Raw genomic sequence first — 23,981 nt, 5'->3', positions numbered from 1 at the left:
GAGGTGGGCGGTGCCGCGCCGGCTATTCCTGGGGGGCCGGCGGGGGGCCCGGGTCGGGGGCGGATCGCTGCGGGGAGGGACGTGCCGCCGCCCCACCCTTCCGTGCCCAGCTGCAACCAGGGGCGTTCCTGCCCCCCGGCGCCGCGGTTGGCTGCGGCTCGGCGGCCGCTGATTGGCCAGCGCGGCCGCGGCGCGGTTCCCGATTGGCTGTGACGCGCGGCCGGGCGAGGCCCCCGCTTGCGCCTCCGCCGTGCCGGGGGCTGAGCGGTCATTGGGCGGCGTGATCTCGCCGCGATTCCGCGGCCCTGCCGCCGCCAGCGGAGCGCACCGGGCGGGTCGGGTGAGTGGCCATGGCGGGCGCCGAGGATGGGCCGGGTCAGCAGCCGGAACTCGACGAGGATGAGGCGGCGTATTGCCGGCGCTGGGGCGCGCAGCACGCCGGGGCCCGCGAACTGGCCGCGCTCTATTCTCCAGGTAAGATCTCCGGGCCCCCCCTCTGGGCCTGCAGCAGGGCTGTGGACAGCGACCCCGGGTTCCCCAGATCGGAACCTCAGCCTCAGGCCCCGATGCAGAACTCCAGCCTCGGCTTCTGAACTTGCAAATAGCGCCCCAAGTCCGGGGACCCCACCCCAGGGCCCCTTCCAAGCTCAAGCCAGAGCTCCAGCCATGGGGCTTTCTAGATGCACAATCCCTATATCAAGGAACTGCCCTATCAGCTCCCCGGGCCCCATAGAGAGCTTCCATCGCACCTCCAGATCCGGATCCTAGCCTCAAAGCATCCGCGGCTGCAAAGAGCGCCCTAGACTTAGGGACCCCCATCCCAGGCAACCCGTCAGCTGCATGCACTGCCACTTCCCCCCACCCGCCACCACCACCACCACCCCCCCCCCCCCCCCCCGCTTCTTAAAAGTCACATCCCATCCCAGGTTCCCCAGATCCGGAATTCACACCCGAGGGCCCCATCTGTGCCCCAGCCGGGGCCCCGGGCAGCAAACAGTGACTTCACCCCCAAAATCTGGGCACGTCAGCCTCCCTGCTCTAGGAACCGCAACTCAGGGACCCCCAGCTACCTAGTGCCCCAGGCGCCGCCCTTCCCCCAAGCCCCATTCTAGTTACAGCTTCAGTGGCCACAGACCACCCACTCCCCCAGCAAAGAGGAGCCTCAGCTCTTACTCTGTTCCTCTATTCCGGTATCCCGAGTGGTGAGGGCACTGTAAATCTTCCAGTTTAAGCTCCTCCCGTATGCAAATCCCAAGCCCAGCCCTTGCCCCATTCCCATTGCATGTATTATCAGCCCCCTTCATTCTCCAAACCAGACCACAGTTTAGAGACCCTTACCCCCTGTTCTGCCCTTAGATAGTGGTCTCTGGCTCCTTCCTGCTGTGCCTACTATTTATGCTCCAGCAAGCACCGGCTCTCCCACTCTTCTCTGACTTCCAGTAGAGCCCAAGGAATCTCATTGCCTGGGCGCTCTGTCCCCAGGGGTTAAGGAAATGCCATGGAGAACTCCAGAGTCAGGTGACTGGGAGCTGCAGGAGGCCTCTCCGCCTGGATGTCACCATCACACCAAGCTTTGTTTGTCAAACATTCTGACATCTTTCCTTTTGCCAGGGGACAGCCACCATGCGCAGCCCTTGCCTGGGGTGGGCATGGATCCACTACCACGTTTGGCTTTCTACTCCGACTGGCCTGGGTTTGCATTACCATCTCTGCCATCACTGGCTGTGTGACCTTGGGCCATTTGCTTTCTTGTTGAGTCCTGGGTCACCAGAAGCCCTTTCTGGACTTGCAATTCCATGCTCTGGGTGTGATTTTTTTTTTTTTTTTTTATGACTTGGGTACCTGGTGCATGATGCCATGGTTTCTTTAGCTTGTTCCCAAAGCACCCAGCCTATAGACCTAAAACCTCCTGCACTTCCTGGGATAGGCTGGGTTTGGCATCCCCACTGCTTCTTGCTGTATGACCTGGGCCAAGCCACTTTCCCTCCCTGAGCCTCAGTTTCCTCACCTCTAAAATGGACATAAAGTTTACCTGCTCCTTAGTGTTTGAGGGAAGAGGAAATGAGATCATCCACTTTGATGCAGTGCCTGGCATACAGTAGGCGCTCCCTATTGCTACCCCATTAGTCTGGTATTTCCTGTGAGTCTTGGAGTAAGGTGTTTTACCTCTCTTGTCGTCAGACTCACCACCTGAAACTCGAGGGTAAGGATTCAAAGGCCTCTTCCTTTGGTGTCCAGCTCTGCCCACCTGGGTAAACCCTGCCCACTTTCAACCAAATCATACTCAGGCATTCTGAGCTCCCCCAAGAGACTGCCATTTCTCCATTCCCCCATGATTGCATCTTTGTCTGGTTCTGATTTCCCCAAATGCCCTTCACCCTCTGAAGAACAGCCATGCAGGGATCTGAGGCTGCAGACAGCCTCCAGATGCCCCAAACCTTCGGTAAAGGCTTTATCTCCTCTTGACTCGGAGCTGTGAGGAGGCAAGGTGATGAGTGAGGAGTGGAGAAGCAGGAGACTGGACAGACTGGTTTCTCCAAATTTCGTAGGTCTCTCTCCCTCTGTCTCTGTTCCTTTCCTGTGTGGCCTTGTAGAAGTACTTCGACCTTCTCTGGACCTGACTTATAAAATGAGGGACCAGGCTCAATACATATGGAGCATCTTTGTCCCAGTCTCCATTCTAGGCCCTGAGGGCAAAGCAGTGAATAAGACAGGAAAAATAGAGCTGGTATTTTACTAAGCCCAGTAAATAAGGAAAGTAGCTCCCTTGCCCAGTGGTGGCAAGCATTATGGAGCAAATATATAGCAGAAAAGGGGGAAGTGAAATGTTGTTGGGGGCAGTAACATTTAGGGAGGGGGCAGTTAAGGCTTCACGGAGTGAGTAATATTTGATCAGAGACATGAAGGGAGGGAGACCTGAAGATAATTGAGGAAGGATTGGTCCAGACCAAGGACCCAGCAAATGCAAAGGCCCTGAGGTGGGAGCATGCCCAGAATGTTTGTGGAACACCGAGGAGTCCCATGGACTGGAGAAAAATGAGCAAGGAGAGAGTAGGAGAAGCTTCTGGGTTCCAGGACTGAATTCTTGATATTCTTGGGGCCAGAGGTGGATTGGCACCCTGACAGTTGGCAGCAATAATAAGGCAGTTAACATAGTTGACATTTATTTAGCACTGCTTGTGCTGGACATTTTCTTCACATGATCTCATTTCATCCTCCCTACAACTGTCTGAGGTGTCCCCTCAGTACCAACTGTATTTTTCAGGGCAGGAAACTGAGGCTTCCCCCACCACCACCACCACCACCACCACCACCACCACCACCACCACCACCACCACCACCACCACCACCACCACCACCACCTCCTCCTGTAGCCTCCTCATAGCCCAGCCCCTACATGTGTTCTTCCTAATGCTTGTCCTGTTTAGGATCAAGCCTGCATCCGCCCCTTCCAGAGAGCAGGGTCAGCAAGGCCAGGGACTGCTTGTGTTTGATTTGCCTGGCACTTCATGGTCCCCCTATCCATCTTGAAGACATTTCTTGAGGCTTAGCAAGGAGTAGGGACTTGCCCACAATCATACAGTTAGCACCAGGGCCAGAGCCAGAACACTGGTGGAAGGAGGGGAATGTTCTAGGTTCCATGTTCTTAATCTTCACTGTGGAAGGGAGCCAGCCCGGGGTGGGTGTGCAGGAGGGGCCCAGTGTTCCAGGTCAGTGGAGCAGCGTGCGTGCAGGGCCGGGGACAGAGCAAGTGGGCCTAGTGTCTGCAGGGAGCTGTGAGTAGTCTGATCGGGGCAGCACTGGGTGGTGGGAACAGCAAGGGCCAAGGAGCGAGGCAGCCTCGGCCCTTTCCTGTGGGCTCCTAGTGTCTGGCTAGGAAGTTGGGGCCTGGTCCTGCGGATCCTGGGAGTCATGGAGGGTCCCCTAGCCCGCTGCGCTCGGGGTTCGGGGTTCACAGCAGCAGCCTGCCCTGTGCCAGGATTTGTGAAGGACCTGGTGGGCTTGGCAGGCCTCGTGGGCAAGCCCGGAGGTAAGGCTTCCCATGGCTTCCCAGCAGGTACCCACTGAAACCTGGCTGTGTGCGTGTGTGTGTGCGCGCCACATCTCAGGTGCCCCGGGCTCCAGGGGTGGACCCTCAGGGGTCACTGGAGTCAGCTGTTCAAACCACCCTGGCTAACTACAGGTACCTCTGGCCCTGGGGGGTACAAGGATCTCTTAGCTTGGGGTCAGGGCAAGGATTCGGTCCCCCAAAATGGGTCTGACTGAACCCAGAGACCTGGGGCCCCTTTCCAGGCCAGGCCTGGTCCCTGCCACTCTGGGCTGAGTTTTCTCTCTGTCTCCCTCAGTCTTGTTCTTTTTCCATTTCTTTGTCTCTCCTCTCTGGCGGCGCTCTTTGTCTTTTTTTCTCTGTCTCCCTATAATCTCTTCGTGTCTCTGTGTTTCCTCTCTTCCTGTCTCTCCATTTCTCATTTCTCTGTGTCTCTACTTCCTGTTCTCTGTCATCTGTTTGCCTCTCTCTGTTCCTCTGTCTGTCTCTGGTTCCTGCCTTTTCTCAGCCTCCTGTCTCAGCCTCCAGCCCTCACCTCCCCGACGCCAGGGGCCATCAGAAGTGCAGGTTATTCAGGGCTTGTCTGACTGAAACAAGAAGAGTCGGGCCTGATGCCAAGCCCTTGGCCGCCGTGGCCTGCCCCCAGGAAAGCAAAGATGGCCGAGGCCTGACACCTGGCCTCCCCTGCTCCTCCCAGCCCTCCATAACCACCACACACAAGCCCGATCTCCTCCCCAGGCCAACAGGCATTTACTGCCATAACTCAGAGGCCAGATCATGGACCTTGGCCAGGCCAGGGGCTGGCTCAGGAAAACAAGGCCCAGCACTCTGCCAGAGATGGCCTGAGCGCTCGTGCCCTAAGCAAAGCCCTTCTCTCCCCCCTGGACCTCAGTCTGTCCACCTGTATAGTGACACTACTTAGACCGCCTGACCTCGCAGGCCCAGCCAGGCTGACTGTCCATGCTGTGACTTTGGACCAGTCATTTCATCTCTCAGGCCTCGTTTCTCCCTCTGAAGGAAAAGGCAAATGGTCCCCAGCCCACAGTGTATGGCAAGGGCTGGCTGAGCTCATCCCTGGCACCGTAACTGGCATATAGTAGGTGCTCAGTGAGGGCCACTTAGTATTATAGATGTATTCTTTATGGTTCAAAGTTCGAGCACTTGGTCTCGAAAGGATCCAGATTCCAGAGGCCAAAGATAGATGGCGTTTAGTTGGGAAACTATTCAGATTTCAGGGACATTCTCCAAGGCAAGCCGAAAGAGCTGGGCGCTCTTTAGAACCAGGACAGCTCCCAGCATCCAGGCTAACGTGTCCCATTGACAAGCCCGGGACCCAAACCCAGCTCTTCATTTTTACCCACTGAGCCTCAGTTTCCTCACCTGGGAAGTGAGATCACGTAGCTCATCCCTGGAAGCATTGAGACTTGAATGAGGGACCGTGTATCCAGCTCAAAATGCTGGTGATTGCTGCCCCCTAAGGAAGCCACCCAATAGGAGGCCGCAGGAAAGGGAGGAGACTGGGCTGAACCAGGAGCTCTTGCCCCATCTGATAGGGACGGGCAGCTACTGCTGCTCAGGCCTGGGGTGCCCAGAGCCTTGCGTTCTCAAGGGAAGCAGGAAATTAGGAATTGTAGGTGATTTTTTTTTTTAATGTAGCTTTTTTTTTTTTTTTTTTAAGCCGAGAGCAAAATGTGCTGTAGGGAGCTCGTCTGCGGCATTTCTAATGTGGGCTGCACCTGGCACCCCAGCTGTGATAGGCCTCAGTGTGCGTCGGCCATTGTTACTGTTACTCCATCATGTTACCAGGCCAGGCAGGCAGGCTGGCTGGCATTGAAGAATCACCTTTTCCTTACCCCTTCCACCTGCCCCCTGCAGACTTCTGCTTCTAAGTCCAGGCCTGGGCCACAAGCAGGAACCAGAAAGGGGAAGGCCATGCTGGGCTGGATTACAGTGACCCCAGGTAGGGGCTGCTGGAGCAACAGGGTCACATGGCCCAAGGGAAACAGCCACTAAGAAGTGGGATGCGAGAGGTTCTAGGCCCACATCTGCTGCTGTGGGGCTCTTGTCGGGGTCCTCGCCCTTGCTGGACCGCAGGGTCCTCATCTGTCCAAGATGGGGCTGACGGGATGCCACCCTGGGCGTGGCCCTTTCCCCCTCTGACCCTTGGTCTTTTTACGGGCAAAGGGAGGGCAGCTGTTCTGATTCTGGCCCAGGGCTCAGCATGCTGTTGTAGGTCCTGGCCAAGGCCCTTCTCTCTCTCTCTCTCTCTCTCTCTCTCTCTCTCTCTCTCTCTCTCTCTCTCTCTCTCTCTCTCTCTGGACCTATTTCCCTAGCAGGAGCAGTGCAATGCCTGATACTTCCTTTGAAGGTGCTCTGGTGAGGTGCCCCCACAGACAAAGCCTGGCAGTTGTCCTCTAAGATTCTGTTCATGAATTTGTTCATTCCATGGGCATTTATTGAGTACCAGCTGTGTGCCAGGGCCCTGGTGAGCAAGCCGGCCATGGTCCTGGGCCTCCTGAGTTCACATTTGGGTCAGGGAAGATGGATGTCATAGGGGCAGCCGTATGCCGGGGGGAGTCCAAGAGTCAGAGGGAGCATCATGGATGGCCTCCTGGAGGTGGAAGTCTGCAAGGGCATTGCCAGAGTCACTCCAGGTCAGAAGCGAGTGAAGGGAATAGCAAGCACTAAGAGAGGACAGACACAGGAGGACCCCTCTCTCTGCCATGTCCCCTTCAGGTGTTCATCACTCACAAGGACCTGCCCAGCCATAGGATCCTAGTCTGTAGCCAACTAGCTGTGCACCCTCAGGTTACTTCCTCGGGACCACTCTGACCCTCTGATCTCTGATCTGCAAATTGGCATCACCTCAGTAGGCACCTGGCCCATAGCAACTGCTCAGTAGATGTTAAACACTAATGATAAGAAAATTATTATCTTTAAGGGTCTTCCATGCCCTTGGGACCAGCTGCCTGGGAAAACAGTACCCCAGGGTTCCTGTGGCGCAATCTGCACCCCCCACGCAATGTTTTTCCTCCCTTTTATATTTTTGTATTTTTATTTTTATTTTTTTTATTAAAGATTTTATTTATTTGACAGAGAGAGAGACAGCGAGAGAGGGAACACAAGCAGGGGGAGTGGGAGAGGGAGAAGCAGGCCTCCCGCCAAGCAGGGAGCCCAGTGCGGGGCTCAATCCCAGGACCCCGGGATCATGACCTGAGCCGAAGGCAGTCGCCCAACCAACTGAGCCACCCGGGCGCCCCTCCCTTTTATATTTTTAAATTTTAATTTACAAATTACAAAAGATTTTTGGTAGAGGAGTACATTCACAAATACTAAATTCCAAGGGGGTTAAGTGAAAGCCAGTCTTGACCAGGTAGCTTTTTCTTTTCTTGCATAAATGGCTGCTGGTTAGCACTTTGCGTTCTTGTCCTGGACACCTCCATGTCCACGTATAAACAGCCACCCAGGCATTTTTTTCTGGCTGCAAGGATGCCATGGACCAAATTAATTTGGCTGATCCCCCAGGCGCTGGACACTTCCATTGTTTCCAGTGTTGAGACCCTCCCAAAAGACACCTCAGACAGAGCTGCAGCAGTGAGTGAATCAGCTTGTCTGAGCTCACATGCCTTTTAAAAATATGTGGCAGGAGATTTAAAAAGATTTCACACCCATGTCTTGATTTCTGGCTTCTCTTGGGAATTAGAAGCTCGGGCACCCTGGGCCTGCCCTCCCACCTGGCAGGAGTTTGCACGTTAGTGACCCTCCTTCACAAAGGGCACGGGTGCCGCGACCCACAGCCCCCACGCAGCCCACCTTACTCCACATCTCCTGCCTGGCCCCTGGAGGCTTTGGGGGTTTGCGGCCCCTCATCTCCTGTGTCGTGCTACCAGACCCCCTGCTCCTGGCAGGAGCCCTAGAAGTGGTAACCAAGGCCCATTTCTCCTAAATCCCTGACTCATTGGAGCCCTGCTTGATGGATGTTGGACAGGATCTGATCCTCTAGAGTTAAAAGGTGTCAGTAGCCTCCACCTCCAAATAATTATGTACAAAAGGGGACAAGTGATGCCATGAGGTCAGTTAAAAAAAAGCTCATTAAAGTTCCCTGGAGCTTCTCCAAAGAGCCCAAAGGGCCCAGGAGACAAGTTCTGGTCCTGTCTGCCAAAGAATTGGCCTGTGCAAGGCCAGCTTCATGGGCCGGTGCCTTGGGCCGACTCTTTCCCTTCTCTGGGCCTCAGTGACATCATCTGTGAAATGGGGAGGCTGAGGCCTTTTCTTCATGGCGGCCCCTATGTTCAGCCTGTGCCGCGCACGTTAGACTCTGAACACGTGGAAGAGCTTGTACAGGTCCGGCCCTGCCTGGCTTTAGTCCCAGCCCCGCAGCCTTCACCACCTGCCCCCCGCTCACCTCTGGCCTCCTGTCCCTGCAGGCAAGCGCTTCCAGGAGTGGTGCTGCGTGGTCCTGTGCCTCAGCCTCATCGCCCACAACTTGGTCCACCTCCTGCTGGTGGCCCGCTGGGAGCACACACCCCTCGTCATGCTGGGTGTCGGTGAGTGCCTGGGGCCCCGCTCTCTGCCTCCCTCGGGTTCCCCAGGGGTCAGGGACCTGCCCACTGTCTGCACCACTCTGATGGCAACTTGCACACATGTGTCACGGTGTGTGGCTGTGCGTGCCCACGTGTGTGCGCGCGCGTGCCTGTGTGCACATGTGAATCAAGGACGTGCCGTGGGAACCCCACCTCTGTCTCAGTGACACCTCCGTTCCTCCTCTTACTTGGGCCAAGACCCTGGGCATCATCCTCAGTTCCTCTCTTTGTCTTCCGTTCCATATCCAGCCCTCGGCAAATGCCCTTGGCTCTACTTTTTTTTTTTTTAATGATTTTATTTGTTTATTTGAAGGAGAGCACGAGTGGGAGGCAGGGAGAGGGAGAAGCCCCAGAATCCAAACATTATTCTCCACCTCCGCTGTTCTCACTCTGGTCCGGCCACTGGCCTCTCCTGCCCGGACTTTTGTGGGAGCCTCTTCCCTGGTTCCCAACCTTCCCCTTTGCCCCCACTGTCCGTTCTTCACTGGTAGCCAGAAGCATCGCGTTAGATCCCCAGTGAGGTCATGCCACACCCCCATTCTCTGTATACGTAGAATAAAACACCGACTCCTCAGTTCCTCCTCAGACACCATCTCCCTCCACTCTTCTCTGGGACAGCATGCTCCCTCCACACGGGCCTCCTCATTGTGTCTCCGCCATGCACTGTTGGACACACTCATATCTCAGGGCCTTTGCACATGCTGTTCCTGTGCCTGGAACTCTCTTCCCACAGACACCTACCTGATTCACTTCCTCATCTGGGTCTCTACGCAGAGGTCACCTCCTCAGGGAGGCTCTCCCTGATTACCCCTCAAAAATAGCAGCCCTACCATACACCATCACTTCAGCATACTGTTATACAATGTATTTATTTGCTCAGTATCTGTCTCCCTCCACTCAAATCTCAGATCCCTGCGAGCAGACATTCTTGTGTGTTCACTGCTGCAGCCCAGCCCCAAGCATGAGGCCTGGCACACAGTAGGTACTTGATAAATATTTATCGAATCAGGGAATGAATGAATGAGCAAGCTGCAACTTACAGTACCTGCTCGTGTTTCCCATTGGTCGGGCCTCCCCCGTCCACAGCCAGGGAGTTGGATGCTACACTTGTCATCATTTTCCAGATGAGCAAACTGAGGCTTAGAGAAGGGCAGGCCAGCGTCACACCTCAAGCCAGAAGCACAACACAGTTCTTCATTCACCATCTCCACTCCCAGGTCCTGGGGTGACTCCTTTCCCTCCTGTCCGCACACCAGCCTCCCCTCTGCCCTCAGACTCAGGCACTCATCCCCTCCCCTGCCCCAGGCTCCCAGGCAGAGGGGGCATCTGTGCCCTTGGTCCGCCCTCCTGGTCCTCCCTAAGTGTTCGGCTCCCACAATCTCATTAAAAGCACTCTGGTCGCCTAAGCCAATAGTGCTCAGGCTGGCTAATTGAGCCATCTGGGTCTGCGGTGGGGTGGGCCTGTGCTGGGGGCTGGGCCAGCTGGAGGACAAGGAGTTAACCCATCCGGTGCTGGGGAGCCTGGGCCCCACCTCAGGAGCCACACATGCCCCCTTTGCCCAGGGGTGAGAGGGACCTCACCTGCAGCCTCTCGGCCTCCAGGCACTACATTCAAGGGCAGGAATGTAGCCAGCATGAGCCCTGGTACCCCATCTTGGGGTGGTGACGAGCAGGCCCTGGCCCAGCTCTCCTACCTTGTGGCTGTGGGGTACCTTGGGCAGGTGCTGTTGCATCTCTGAGCCTTGTTTTCCACATCTGTACATTGGGGCTGCTTGCAGTACCTGCGTCCTTGGGCTGTTGTATGGGCAAAATGCAGGTGTGTGTAGCTGCCGAGGTACCGGTGACTGAGCAGAGGTGGGGAGGAGGCCCTCCGACATAGAGCTCTGTTTAGCAGCGGGTATTTCCCAAGTGCCTGCTGTGCACCAAGCTGCACGTTGGGCACTTTTTAACTCCTGGTGTCAACCTAGCGAGGAGGCTCTGATCACCAGCCTCTGAGAGGCCAGGTGACTTGCCAGTTGGCCGTGCCCGGGGCAGCAGCTGAGTCTGGGATCATACGTCCAGACCTGCCCAGCTCTTAAGCCACAGCCTCTCCCAGCAGGGGCTGGACAGCCTCCAGTTAGCACTGGGAGGAGAACATGTGGGAGAGCCCAGGTGTGTGCTGTGTGAGCCAGGAGCCTGGGTGTCCCAGGCAGGTCACCACCTCCCTTCCCTGGTTGGGATCAGAACTTCCTTCCGATCCCTGGCTCAGGAACTCGGGCGGTCCAGTCACAGTGTGTGACACCAGCTCCCGCATCCCACACCTTTGCCTCTGGGCTGATAAGAGCAGACAATCTCCTGATAGTGGTGCTTGCAAAGTCCCTAATCGATTTAAGTATCCACCCTGATTTGTGTGTTAACACGCAGGAGGCCAGGCACCGTGCCAGTCTGCAGAGCCTGCCTCTAGCCCAGCACTAGCTCCCCAGAGGTTCTGGCACCTCTGACAGGCCCTGGAAACCAGGGGAGGCGGAAGCATGAAAAGGTGCCCAGTTAATAAACATGGACCAATGATGCAATGCTGGGAAGCAAAACCAAGATAAGAGAACAGGCAGGGAAGGCCCTTCTGGAAAAGTGGTATTTGCAGGGAGACCTGAAGGAGGCGAGGGAAGAGGCCAGGTAGGTATCTGGGGGAGGGGCAGCAGGGAACAGCAGGTACAAAGGCCCAGAGGCTTGGTGTGTGCCCAGAGAACAGACGGGAAGCCAGCGTGGCTGGAGAAGGTTGATCCGAGGAAAAGTAGTTGGTGGCAGCTCAGAGGTGGGAGGAGGGGGGGTGTAGACGGCAGGGCCGTGGTCTGGACTCACGGTTTTGTTCTACAGGCCACGAGGGGCCATTGGTGAGCTACAGGGAAGATGGATGGGGGCAGGGAGGCCCGGAGAGGAGGCGAGCATGGTGGCCCAGACCAGGTAGGGCAGTGGAGGCAGCGAAAAATCGTGAGATTTTTGGTGAGCAGTGCGAGGCGAGCGGCCAACGTGTCCTGTCAGCTTGGCTGTGGAGGTGAGAGAGGGCCTGTCAGTGGCAACTCTCAGGCTTTGATGGAAGGGATGAGGTGGCCATTAACAGGGGTGGGAAGAGGCAGCTTGGGGGGAGATGCTTGAGCTGCCTGCCTGAGAGCCAGGGCGAGGTGCCAAGCAGGAAATTGCAAATCCAAGTGTGGTGTCCGGGAAGGCAGCCGGAGATAGAAATCTGGGAGTCCTCTCAGTAGAAGAGGTATTTGAAGCTCAGCTGCTGGCAGAGTGCCCCCAGGGGCTGAGTGCAGGCAGAGAAGAGGCCCAAGGCCCCCGTGCCTCCAGGCTGTGGGGGAAGGAGGAAGAGCCAGCTGAGGGGGCAGGAGGGGTTGCAGAGGGCAGAAGGAGAATGTGTTTCCAGAAGACTTGGGGGTCAACTAGGAATGGCCGTGGAGCAGACCAGCAGGATGGGGCAGCAAGGGGACCACCGGATTTGGCCATGCGGAGGCCATCAGTGACCTTGACAAGGACAGTGTTGTCATCAGTGAAAGTGTGAACAAGTGAATGTCCCTGGGAGCCTTGAGCTATTGGCTGTGCCTGGGAAAAGTGGAGGAAGAGCTTGGGCGCTTGTGAGTTCGCCCTTGAGGAGTGAGTAGAAGTTTCTGGTGTCCGGGTAGAGGAGGCGTGTTCCAGGCAAGGGAACACAGTGAATGCAAAGACTGGTGGTGAAGTCAGAGGTCACCTGGCCTCGGGTCAGGTGAGGAGTCAAGCTGAAAGAGGGTAAAAAAAAAAAAAAAAAAAGCCAGGTTTTGGCCCAGCCCCTGTGGAGCAGCCTGCCTTCAGCCGATTGCTTCTTTTCTTCTTTTTTTTTTTTTTAAGATTTTATTTATTTGTCAGAGAGAGAGAGCATATGAGCACAAGCAGGGGAGCGGCAGGTGGAGGGAGAAGCAGGCTCCCTGCTGAGCAAGGAGCCCGATGCAGGGCTTCATCCCAGGACCCTGGGATCATACCTGAGCCGAAGGCAGGCACTCAACCGGCTGAGCCCCCCAGGCATGATCGCATCAGTCTTAGCTGCTCTCACGGTCTCCACTTCAGGCCTTGAAATGGGAGGGGGCTAACAAGGCACAGCTGGGTGACCTGTGGCCAGATGAAGGCCCCACCCAGTGGGTCAGGATGGCCCCGAGTGAGTTATTCACCATCCTGTACCCTATTCCAGTGTCCTGCACATGGGGTGCTGACCAGGCCCAAGCTGCACCCAGGATGAGCCAACTCCAGCCGCTGCCACCTGCACTGGGACAAAGATGCCCTGTGTGTTTGCCCTGGCCACCCCTGCCCCCCATTACAGCCTCCTCAGGCAGCAGGCCGATGACTCCTGGAGTCACTGCTCTAGAAACAGCCGCTTGCAGAGGCCTGGGGCTCAGAGAGCCCGGGGCGGGGGCGGGGGGGGGGGGCTCCTTCTCTCCAAAAATAATTCCTGACATCTGTCCAAAGCACACATCCCTCCCTGCTTGGCAGCCTGCAAAGGTCAGGTGCTGGTCATTCGACAGATGACAAGACTGAGACCTGGAGAGGTGGGTAACCCCTGGAGCTACCTTGGGAGCGCTTACCATGTTCCAGGGACTGACTTTCCGTGCATTAGCCCAGTTTATTAACCTACTGTACTTAAGGAAAGTAAGTGCTATTAAAGTCCCCATTTCTCAGACCCGGACATGAAGGCTCAGCATCATTGTGAACCGCCCTCACTATGGGCCCCGGCCATTCACCCGCAGCCCCGACTGCGCTTACCCTCCGAGTGTCCTTTCTCCCCTGGAAAGTCGGGATGTGTTGGGGCCCATCACTATGGACGTGAAATAAGATGATGCAATTTTTCAAAAATAGATTTTATTTACTAAAAGTTTTAGATTTACAGAAAACGAGCAGGTAGTACGGAGAGTTCCCATACACCGCCTGCTCCCAGGTGCCTTTATTGTTAACATCTTACATTTTACATTAGTGTCTGTACATTTGTTACAATCAAGATACCATATAATATGGATACATTATTATGAATTAAAGTCCATAATTTATTCAGAGTTCCTTAGTTTCTACCTAACGTGTCCTTTTTCTGTTCCAGGCTCCCATCTAGGAATCCCACTCACATTTATTTATCATGTTCCTTTAGGCTTCTCTTGGCTGTGACAGTTTCTCAGACTTTCCTTGTTTTTGGTGACCTTGACAGTTTTGAGGAGCCGTGGTATCTCATGGACACCCCTCTATGGGAATTTGTCTGGTGTTTTTCTTTTCTTTTTAAGATTTTTTTATTTATTTGGGAGAGAGCACAAGCAGGGGGGAGGAGCAGAGGGAGAGGGAGAAGCAGACTCCCCGCTGAGCAGGGAGCTGGAAACCGGGCTCCGTTCCAGGACTCTGAGATCATGACCTGAGCCGAAGGCAGACGCTTCACCCACTGAGCCACCCAGGTGCCCCTGGAGTTTTTCTTTTTATTTATTTATTTACTTGAGAAGGGGAGGGGAGAGGGAGAGAAGCAGACTCCCCGCTGAGTGTGGAGCCTGACAACACAGGGCTCAGTCTCACTACCCATGAGACGACCTGAGCCGAAATCAAGAATCAGATGCTTAACCAACTGCAGGTGCTCTTGGTCGCATCTCCCTGCTTTATCTCTCTCATGGCACATCCTTTTTACTGCTGAGCAGTATTCCATTGTCTGGATGTACCATGGTGCATTTATCAATTTAGCTGTTGGATGTCTGGGTGCTTTCCAGGTGCAGCTGCTAGGAGTCAAGCTTAACATTCACGCACAAGCCTGTAGGCAGACATATGCCTGCATTGCTACTTTGGGCCAGGTTGCCAGCTGTTTATTTGTTCTCACTATTTATTGATCACTTATAGGTACCACGCCCTGTACCAGCACCTTAACTGTTTTATCTCTCTTAATCCCTAAACTGTACCAAGGCTTGTCCTAAGCCAGTTACATATCTTATCTCCTTAATCGTCCTAAGCATTTAATCCTTACAGATGACAAGAATAATAATAAATAATAATAAAATATTAGAAAAACAGTATTTATGATAGTGGTTAACATCACGGAGTGCTTCCTGTGTGCCAGGCCCTGTGTCAATGATGTTAAAAATGCATTATTGGGGAATATAACTCCCACACCTTGCTCTCTCAAATAAATGGGTGAAATTAAAAAAATAAATAAATAAAGATTTTATTTATTTGAGAGAGAGAGAGAGAGCGAACAAGAGAGCACAAGCGGGGGATCAGGGGCAGATGGGGAGGGAGAGGCAGACTCCCCGCTGAGCAAGGACCAAGATCCTGGGATTAGGACCTGAGTTGAAGGCAGTCACTTAACCACCTGAGCCACCCAGGTGCCCCTAAATAAAATCTTAAAAAAAAAGAAGAAGAAGAAGAAGCCATTGTTGGCTTTTGTCTCTCCAGCCTCCCCACTCCCCTAGCCCAGGTCCACCATCCTAGCACTGTCACTGAGGAGCAGGACTGCCCAGCCTGGATGGCATCTAGGGGTTTTTCTGCAGCCTCCACAGTGTCCCAAGGCCCCGGTCCCCTATCACCAAGGAGCTGAGGACCCTAGCAAAACTCAAAGAACCCTTAAATGGCCCAGCTAGGCCTCAGAAGATTTCACAGGGAGAACCAGCGTGGAGAGGAGGAGGGAAAGGGTTTGCCTGAAGTCCTGTGACCCAACGGACTACACGTACTGCCACTCGAAACTGCATTCGTGGCCTGCATGGTTTACAGCTTGCCACCGCCCCCCACCCCATCGCTCTGCCCCAGGGGACAGTGAGCTTGGTGTCTGCTACATCTCTGGCTCGAGAGCCTGGCACACAGTAGGTCCTCACCGAATGTTGCTGGATAGGCAAAATGACCGAAGAACAACAACAATTGATCTTTTTGCTCTGTGCCAAGCACTGTACTTTAGTAGTCTGCATTAATTCCGGGAATATTTACTGAACCCCCTACTAAGTGCCAGGAACTGGGATGAAGACATAAACAAAAGACTAAAACCCCTGCCTTTGTGGAGTTGACATTCTTGAGACCATGAGCAAACAGGAGTGAAGTCCACAAGGATAGGTGCTTGGAGAGAAAGAAGGACAGGAGACAGGAAATGCTGGAAGATGGGGGTGGTTATAATTTTAGATCAGGTGTCCCCAGCAGATGTTTGAGCAAAGACCTGGAGGAAGTGAAGGAGTATGCTCTGCTACACCTGGGGAAGGAATATTCCAGGCAGAGGGAACAGCAAATGCAGAGAGAGAGAGAGAGAGAGAGAGAGAGATGCAGAGGTGTGTGAAGGGTGTGCATGGGGAAAGGGAATGAGCTAGGAGGGCTGAGATGGCAGTGAGCAGGGAGAGTGATGGGGACAGCACTGGGGTGTTCCCTTGCACAGGTAGCGGGCCACTCTGCCTCAGTTTCCCCCCATGTGCAGGGGTGGTGGTGCATCCTGCTGTGATAGATTTGGACCTCAAGGCAGGTTAAGAGCCCAGCTGTGCCGCTTGCCATCTTTGTGGCCTCTGCCTAGTCACTTCTGTTCCCTAGGCCTCCCGTTACCCACCTCTGTAAGGGGAGCATGAGGGTGGTACCAGCTTGGACCAGACTGAGAATCCACTGAGATCAAGCACGTAAAGCACTTGTGTCAGGCCCTGAAAGTGCTCAATATATGGTAGCCGCTGTGTTTTTTATAATGACCATGCCCATCCATCTAGAGGAAACGGGGGCACAGAGAGCTTAGTGTCATGCCCAACATCACACGGCTAGTGAGAGACAGCTAGGATTTAAGTCCAGATCTAACAGCTCTTAACCTCTGTATTATCCTGAACCCTCAAGTAAGTGAATGGTGTTGGGCTCTTTGAGGGAACCCCGGTCCAGTTCCGAACACATGGAGAACAAAGTCAAGGAAAAGGCTTCCGGAGGCCAAATCATGACATTTATTGTGACAAAAGCTAGGCTGGGGAGGAAGGCGTGGCTCCTGTCCGCACCTCAGGTGTCTCCGACACCAGAGCCCAGGAGGACATTTCCATCTAGTCACTGGCAACACCGAAGTAGAGCGGGCTTCCCTCTGTGGAGGGATCAGGGTCAGAGAAGGGCACCGGCAGCTCCTAATAGGGAAAATTGAGTTGATCTGAGCATGCCCAGTTGATTTCCTCCAGACTCACCAGGCATATGAGTCCCCACATATGCCCTGGGCAGAGCAAGTAAAGGGACGGGAGTGTTACCCCAAAGGCTCCATTCACAGGGAGAAAAGCATCCCAAGTAGAGAAGGGACACCACCCCCCCCATAATGAGTGAGTGAGCAAGCAGGCAAGTGAATGAACGAGGGGCTCCCTACTGTGGGGTGGAGGGTGGGCAGGACTGCCCCCCTGGGGGTCCCCCACCCCCCACCTCACCCTCCTCTTGCCCACAGTTGCAGGTGCTCTCATTGCTGACTTCTTGTCTGGCCTGGTGCACTGGGGAGCTGACACTTGGGGCTCCGTGGAGCTGCCCATCGTGGGGAAGGTGCGTATATTGACCCAGCCCTGCCGCCTAGCATGGGGTTGGGCTGTCTGACCTTGGGTGAGCCCCCTTCTTCTCTGAGCCTTCTGTTTCCCTGTTTGAAAGACGGAAACCATCATTCCAGCCTGACCCCATGCCCCTCCTCTGGGACCAGAAGAGACTAGAAATCCCCCTGGGATTTTCTGGAAGCGAAAGCATGAGCATGGGATAGTCAGAAAGCTTTGAACCCCCTGAATTTGGGGGCCACGTCTCTTTCTGACTATCCCATGAATTTGGGGGCCACGTCTTACTCGCCTTTGCCAGCCCTGCTGCATCTCACTGTTCATTTTAATTGAACTTTGCCTTCTCTCAGACTTCTTTGCTTGTGACACAACATCCAGTACAAGCTGGCTTAACCAAATAAAGGGACTGATTCATGTAACCGAACATTTCAAGAGTAGAACCAGGGTAAAGCGTTGCCGGATCCAGTAGGACAGACGGTCATACCGTGTTCTCATGACTCCATCTCTCTGCATCCCTGTCAGTCACTATGGCAGAGAGATGCTCTGGCCGGGCCAGGGTCACGTGCTCACTTTTACCTAGGGGATGGAGGGGTCAGCCCCATCGGAACAGCTTGTACCAACACAAGAGGAAGAGGGGGAGACTGTTACTAGGAGGGGCATGGCCGCAGGGGAGAAATAGAGGGGGCCTGCCTGCCACTGTGAGGGGCGTCCTCAGCTGTATTAGAGTGGGGAAGAGGGGTGGAGATTGTCTCCAACTCCCCGCACACCGCTGATGGGGAGACTGAGGCCCCAAGTGGGGCAGTACCATCCCGCGGTCGCCGCCAAGTCATTGCGACTGCCTTCTGCCAGAGCTGTTTAGACCGGGACCCTGAAGGCCATGTGGGCTCTGTTATCAGTAGCATGGTGGAATGTTCTGGCATCCCGGAGGCCGGCAGACGAGCCCGAGTCCAGTGTGCACAGGAGGTGGTGGAGAGAGGCTGGCCACCACAGGCTGACTGGTCCCATGTAACCCTTCTCCCACCGGCACCCCCACCCCAGGCTTTCATTCGACCCTTCCGGGAGCATCACATCGACCCCACAGCCATCACCCGACACGACTTCATCGAGACCAACGGGGACAACTGCCTGCTGACACTGCTGCCTCTGCTGAACATGGCCTACAAGTTCCACACCCAGAGCCCCGGTGAGCGCGCCACAGCTGGCGGTGGGCTGCAAGGGGCTGCGGGGACAGAGTCCCCTCACAACCGTAGAAAAGATTTTTAGTTCTCGTCCTATAAAATTGGATATTTGACATAAAAATCTGTGTTCCCAGCTTCTCTTGGACGATCCGCTCTGGCCATCCTGGGTCCTCGTTCCCACTGGTGGGAGCTGAGCTGCGGTCGCCATCTTTAGACAGGCCCCATTCCCCCCTGCTGTCCTACACCCGGCCCACCTTGCTCATCTGCATGACCTGCCTGGCCCTGAGGGCTGCTGGCTTCGCTGCCCGGGCTTAGTCGGAAGAATATAGGCTGTGAACTCAGGAAGTTCTGAGCTCTGATCTCTGCTCTGCCTGTTTTGGGGAAGCAAGCAAGTCATTCTCACCTCTGTGAGCCTCAGTTACCTTATCTGCCAGGTGGGCAGAAGGTGGCGGGGGGCGGGGGGGATAAGTACTTCCTCTGTTCCAGGTCTTGTTCTAACAACTTGACACCTCATGGATCCTTAGAGCAGCCGCTCCCTCTGGGGGTAGATGAGAGGAGTTGCTGTGGTGCGGTGGGTGCTGCAGTGCCCGCCCGTATGCTCTTCCACAGGCCTGCGCCCATCCCCCGGCTGCCCTGAGAGGTGGCAGCTAACAACTCCCAGCTGTCCCTTCTGAGAACTGCCAGAGTAGGTTCCACCTCTCCCCTTGGGATAAGCCTGAAACCTAAGCCTGAAGTGACAGGAAAAGCCTACAGAAGACCAGCCCTCTCACCTCTGGGTGGGACCAACTCTGTGGAGCCATTAACCCTCCCAAGCTGCCCCCAGGATCAGGCTGACGAGACCCCCCCCCAACCCCATCATTGCTTAGCCCTCCCCCTGCTTCCCTCACCCGCTCAGGTGTTTTTCTGAACAGAGGACAGAGGATGCCCCCCCCCATTCCTCCTCATATAAATTATGAGCACATGAACCCTTGTCTCAAGCTCTGCTTCTAGGGAACCTGGACAAAGACTTAGTCCCATTTTACTGATGACGAAGTTGAGACTCAAAGAGGCAGAGGCATGACCCAAACTCATATAGCCAAGAAATCTCAGAGCACGGACCTGAACCCAGCTCTGCCTGACTCCAGAGCCTACATCTGTAACAATTCCTTAATGCTGACTCCGTTATTTGCCCACTGAACAGAAGAGAGGACTGAGGCCCAGAGGGGAGTGTGAACTTGCCTGAGACCATGGGGGAGGGTGGAAGGAGGCCTGGGAGCTGCCCAGGGGCAAGTGGTGAGGGCCAGGCTGGTGGTGGCCCCGCCCGGTGACAACTGTGTGGCCCTGTGGGCACCACTCTCTCCCCGCCTTGCAGAAGCCCTGGAGCAGCTGTACCCCTGGGAGTGCTTCATCTTCTGCCTGATCCTCTTCGGCACCTTCACCAACCAAATCCACAAGTGGTCACACACGTACTTTGGGCTGCCATGCTGGGTCACCCTCCTGCAGGACTGGCATGTCATCCTGCCACGCAAACACCACCGCATCCACCACGTCTCTCCCCACGAGACCTACTTCTGCATCACCACAGGTGCGGCTACAGGGTGGCATGGAATAGGTTGTCCCCACCTCCAGCTGTAGCTCCATCCTCAGGGTCGGTAGGGCAGGGGTCACAGGAGGAGGTCCTGGAATCCTTGCCCTGCAGGAGCATGCTTTTACAACACACACCCACCTACTATGTGCCAAGCATCCTAGGTTTGGAGGACACGGCAGTATGAGGGGGACGACCTTCCCCACTCCCACCTCCCACCTCATGGAGCTGTGATCCCAGCCAGCCAGCTCATACTTGTTGAGCACCTACCGTGTGCCACGCACTCTCCTGGGCTTAGGACACAGCACCAAAGGAACAGGCACAGATCCCTGCCTTTGTGGCATTCCTGTTCTCCTAGGGGACATGCCAGACAGTACAGAAGCAGTACATTTAACCATGCCGACTGCTGTGGAGCAAAACAAAGCAGAGGGTAGGAGAAGGAACTGGGGGACCTTACCCTTGAGAGAAGGCGGTCGGTGAAGGCCTCACTGAGAAGGGGACATTTGAACTGATGGAGAGAATGATGCAGATCTGGAGGAAGAGCAGTCCAGGCTACAGGAACAGCAGGTGCAAAGTGCCTGAAGGAGGACACATGTGCCTGGTTGGTTTGAGGAACTGCAAGGTAGTTAGTATGGCTGGAGCGAAGGGCATTAGGGGCAGAGTAGAGGGGAGATGACCCAGTCTAGATGTGAGAAATGCTATGGGGGACAGAGCAGGGTAAAGGGCAGAGACACGTGGAGTGAGGAGGCAGGAGTAGCTGTTCATAGAAGGAGGTGAGAAATCGGAAACCAACGTGAGAGGGACCCCTGCAGCCAAGTCAGGACAGACCAGTTCAGGCAAAGGGAATAGCAAGTACAAAGGCCCTGAGGCAGGAGCATGCCTGGTGTGGCTGAGGAACAGTAAGGAGACCCACATGCCGTTGGGGGTTCATGGGCCCGTACCAAAGGTGAATGGAGCAGGTTTGCTGGGGCCCCCTGGCATCAAACTTCAGTGGGACTGAGGTGCTCTCGGCATCCTGGCAGTAAGTCAGGCCGGCTTCGGCTCAACTATATCAGCTCCTTGCCCCCCACCCCGGAATGGGGCTGCAGTGCCCTCCTTACATACGGCCTTCCCAGGCCAGGCTGTGAATGGCACTATGGCAGAGGCCAGGTGCTTGTCATGTGATAGCTCCTGGATAAGTTACAGCTCCTGGTTTTCGCGGGGGGCGGGGTGCGTTGTCTTTCTGGAGGCAGAACTGAGAACCACAAAAAGTAGTTTTTGTATGTCTGAAAGTCATGTTCTTGGGCAGGGGGAGGGGTTAGAATTTAGGCTGTTGAGATCAGGTAACTGCTCAGCCAGGCCTAGGATCCATCCTGGTTTGGCCACCCACTAACTGGGAGACTCCCCTCCAAGCCTGTCTTTGCATCCGGAAAATGGCACAGATAGTACCTACCTCGTGATTTGGGTGGGAGGCTGTAAAAGAAAGGAAGTAAGATCTTGAGCAATATTTATTGAGCATCTACTATGTGCCCCGGGGATCACCAGTGGAAAAACACGGGGTTCTGCTGTGTTGGGAGTTGCGGAGAAAAACCAACACAAAACAGGAAGGGGGTGAATTAATGAGAATGGTTCCAGGTCATCATAAAAGCTGTAACGAAACAAAAGAGGGTGATGTGGTCAAGGAAGGCTCCCTGGAAGAGGTGGCAGGGGAGCCTGGTGATAAGAAATGCTGCCACCGTACCTGGCACATAATAAGCACTGGGTAAGAAAGTGAATGAGTGAGGGGACGAAGGCATGTGTGAGCAGCCCCTAAGCCCATTGGTGGGAGGTCCCCACCCCCAGATTCTTTGGTCAGCCCTTGTCCCCTGCCCTGTCCAGACTGACTCCTCGGTGCCCCTGCCCCAGGCAAAGCCAGCACTTTTCTTCCATCTCCTCAACTGCCACTCTCCCGTTCAAACCCCCCTGCCCTGTTTCCACTGCAGGCTGGCTCAACTACCCTCTAGAGAAGATAGGCTTCTGGCGACGCCTAGAGGACCTCATCCAGGGCCTGACCGGTGAGAAGCCTCGGGCAGACGACATGAAATGGGCCCAGAAGATCAAATAACTCCTCGGAGCCTGCCACCTTATTGCCAACCTTCCCCAGCCCCCCAAACCGAAGCCATCTGCCAAATTCCAGCCTCCTCGTGCTGGCCCCTCCAGATGGGGAGGACGCCTCCTGGGCTGGGCCCGGGCACCCCCCAGCCCACCCCTCGTGACACAGAATACTTGAGCCACTGATTTTTCATTTCCTTTTTTTCATTTTCTTTCCTCGGCCCCTCCCCAGCCACCTGAGCTGCGCTGTCTCCAAGCCTGACTCTGCAGAAAAAGGAGTCCTGCCCTGCTAGCCATTCCTTGGGTAGAGGAGAAGCTCACCCACTCCCTGCACAACCCCAGCCCCCCCCACCCCAACCCACCCCCCGCCTCACTGGGCAGCCCTTCAGCGTGGCTGGCGTTGGGGGCCACTGAGTCGTCTTCTCTGTCTCTCTTTGTTTGCCCCCAGTGGTCTGTGAGCCCCCCAGGCACACCTATCTGTGCCTGGAGCATTGCCCTGCCATGGCCCTTCGAACTGACCCTGAAAGCCTGGGTGGGTGGACAGCCCCAGGCACCACCTTCAGCCTAGCCTGTTCACCCAAGGCTGGCCAGGTGCAGCGAGGGTGTGAGAAGAGGCAGGATTCCCCTGCCCAAGCCTGGACCCCCTTCCCCCCGCCCCTCCCCATCTGCCCATGGGATTCCAGCCAGAGCTGATATTTCTAATCAGAGGATGTCTTCACAGAGTGCAGCCCCTGCAATGGGTCTTGGCCATCTGGAAGGGGACACAGAGTCCCCTCTGGCTAGGGGGATGTCCAAGAAGGAAGAATGGGGCTTTTTTGTTTTGGTTTGTTTTGTTTTTTTTTTTAAAGGTGCTTGCTTGTTTAATGTAAATAATAGAAAGCCTTAATATCTTTTCTGTAACACGGAGTAATATTTTAATGTCATGTTTTGGATGTACATAATATATTTATAACAAAGCAGCAAGAGTCCTACTTAACCTCGGCTGCCTCGTGTTTCTGGGTCGGCTGGTGGGTGGGGGGTGGTTAAGGATCCTGGAGGGTGAGGCCCCACTCCTATCTCATTCCTAGCTCCCCTCCTCGTCCCTTGGGCTTCAAAATGGGAGCTTCGCCACCTGACACAGTGAATTAATGTTGCCATCTGCTCCAAACACTTTCGGAGGGGACCCACCACTGGATGAGGAATGGTCTTCCTGCAGGAGATCATGATGATAAGGCAATGAAGGCAGATCCCTATTAGTGAATTCCTTCAGCAAATGTTACTGACCCCTGGTGTGTGCCGGGCTCTGACCTGGACACCGGGGCACACAGCAGTGAACAAAACCCGGGTGGAGTTGACCTCCTGAGGAGAGAGACAATAAACATAAATAAATGCACATGTACATTCAGATGGTGATTTATGAAGAAAATCAAAAATAATGTATCACATCGGAAAAGCAAGGTGGGGCAGTTTTGCAGGGCGGTCAAGGAGGGTCTCTCCAAGGAGGGACATTTTAGACAAACGAGTATCTTGTTCATTTATCCGCTGAGCAAGACGTTACAAGTCACCTCCCATGTGCTAGGCACTGAGATTCGGTAGTGAACATACAGACATTACAATCAATATCTAATCTGGGCTAGATAGTTTCTGCAATACTAGCCCCCCAAAAAGGGGGGGACAGAGATGATAAAATACTGTTTAGAGTGGTCACAGATAAAGCTCTTTAAAAAAAATGTGACCCACAGGGGCGCCTGGGTGGTTCAGTTGGTTAAGCGACTGCCTTCGGCTCAGGTCATGATCCTGGAGTCCCAAGATCGAGTCCCACATCGGGCTCCCTGCTCAGCAGGGAGTCTGCTTCTCCCTCTGACCCTCCCCCCTCTCATGTGCTCTCTCTCTCTCTCATTCTCTCAAATAAATAAATAAAATCTTTAAAAAAAAAAAATGTGACCCATAACTTAATTTTCCTTAAAGTTTGCCCACGACTAGATGATTTGTGACTGTCCGAGGGGACCACAAATGGAAGGGGAATTAAGAGTTCAATTCATAAATGGCAGAAGATAATAGCTTAAGTAAAAA

General features: G+C 54.7%; 1 protein-coding gene across 1 annotated transcript; it reads left to right on the top strand.

Moving 5' to 3' along the window:
- The first annotated feature begins 247 nt into the window (after positions 1–247).
- Positions 248–22,905, top strand: LOC113937342 (plasmanylethanolamine desaturase). The gene is made up of 6 exons (XM_027621507.1): positions 248–474; positions 8,476–8,595; positions 17,027–17,118; positions 18,156–18,300; positions 19,647–19,859; positions 21,821–22,905. The coding sequence occupies exons 1-6, from the start codon at positions 351–353 to the stop codon at positions 21,940–21,942; spliced, it is 816 nt and encodes a 271-aa protein (XP_027477308.1). The 5' UTR covers positions 248–350; the 3' UTR covers positions 21,943–22,905.
- Positions 22,906–23,981: the final 1,076 nt, after the last annotated feature.

The sequence above is a fragment of the Zalophus californianus genome, chromosome 8 (genome assembly GCF_009762305.2).
Source record: "Zalophus californianus isolate mZalCal1 chromosome 8, mZalCal1.pri.v2, whole genome shotgun sequence".
Lineage (NCBI taxonomy): Eukaryota > Metazoa > Chordata > Mammalia > Carnivora > Otariidae > Zalophus > Zalophus californianus.
Note: the sequence above shows the minus strand (reverse complement) of the source record. Positions and strands in the feature narration are given on the sequence as shown.

Bases quoted from the DNA above. Each gene is read 5' to 3' on its own strand.
- LOC113937342 (XM_027621507.1), top strand. From the start codon at position 351: ATGGCGGGCGCCGAGGATGGGCCGGGTCAGCAGCCGGAACTCGACGAG. The intron at 8,596-17,026 runs GTGAGTGCCTGG...TCTTGCCCACAG, and splicing joins CCTCGTCATGCTGGGTGTCG to TTGCAGGTGCTCTCATTGCT. The intron at 19,860-21,820 runs GTGCGGCTACAG...TTTCCACTGCAG, and splicing joins CTACTTCTGCATCACCACAG to GCTGGCTCAACTACCCTCTA.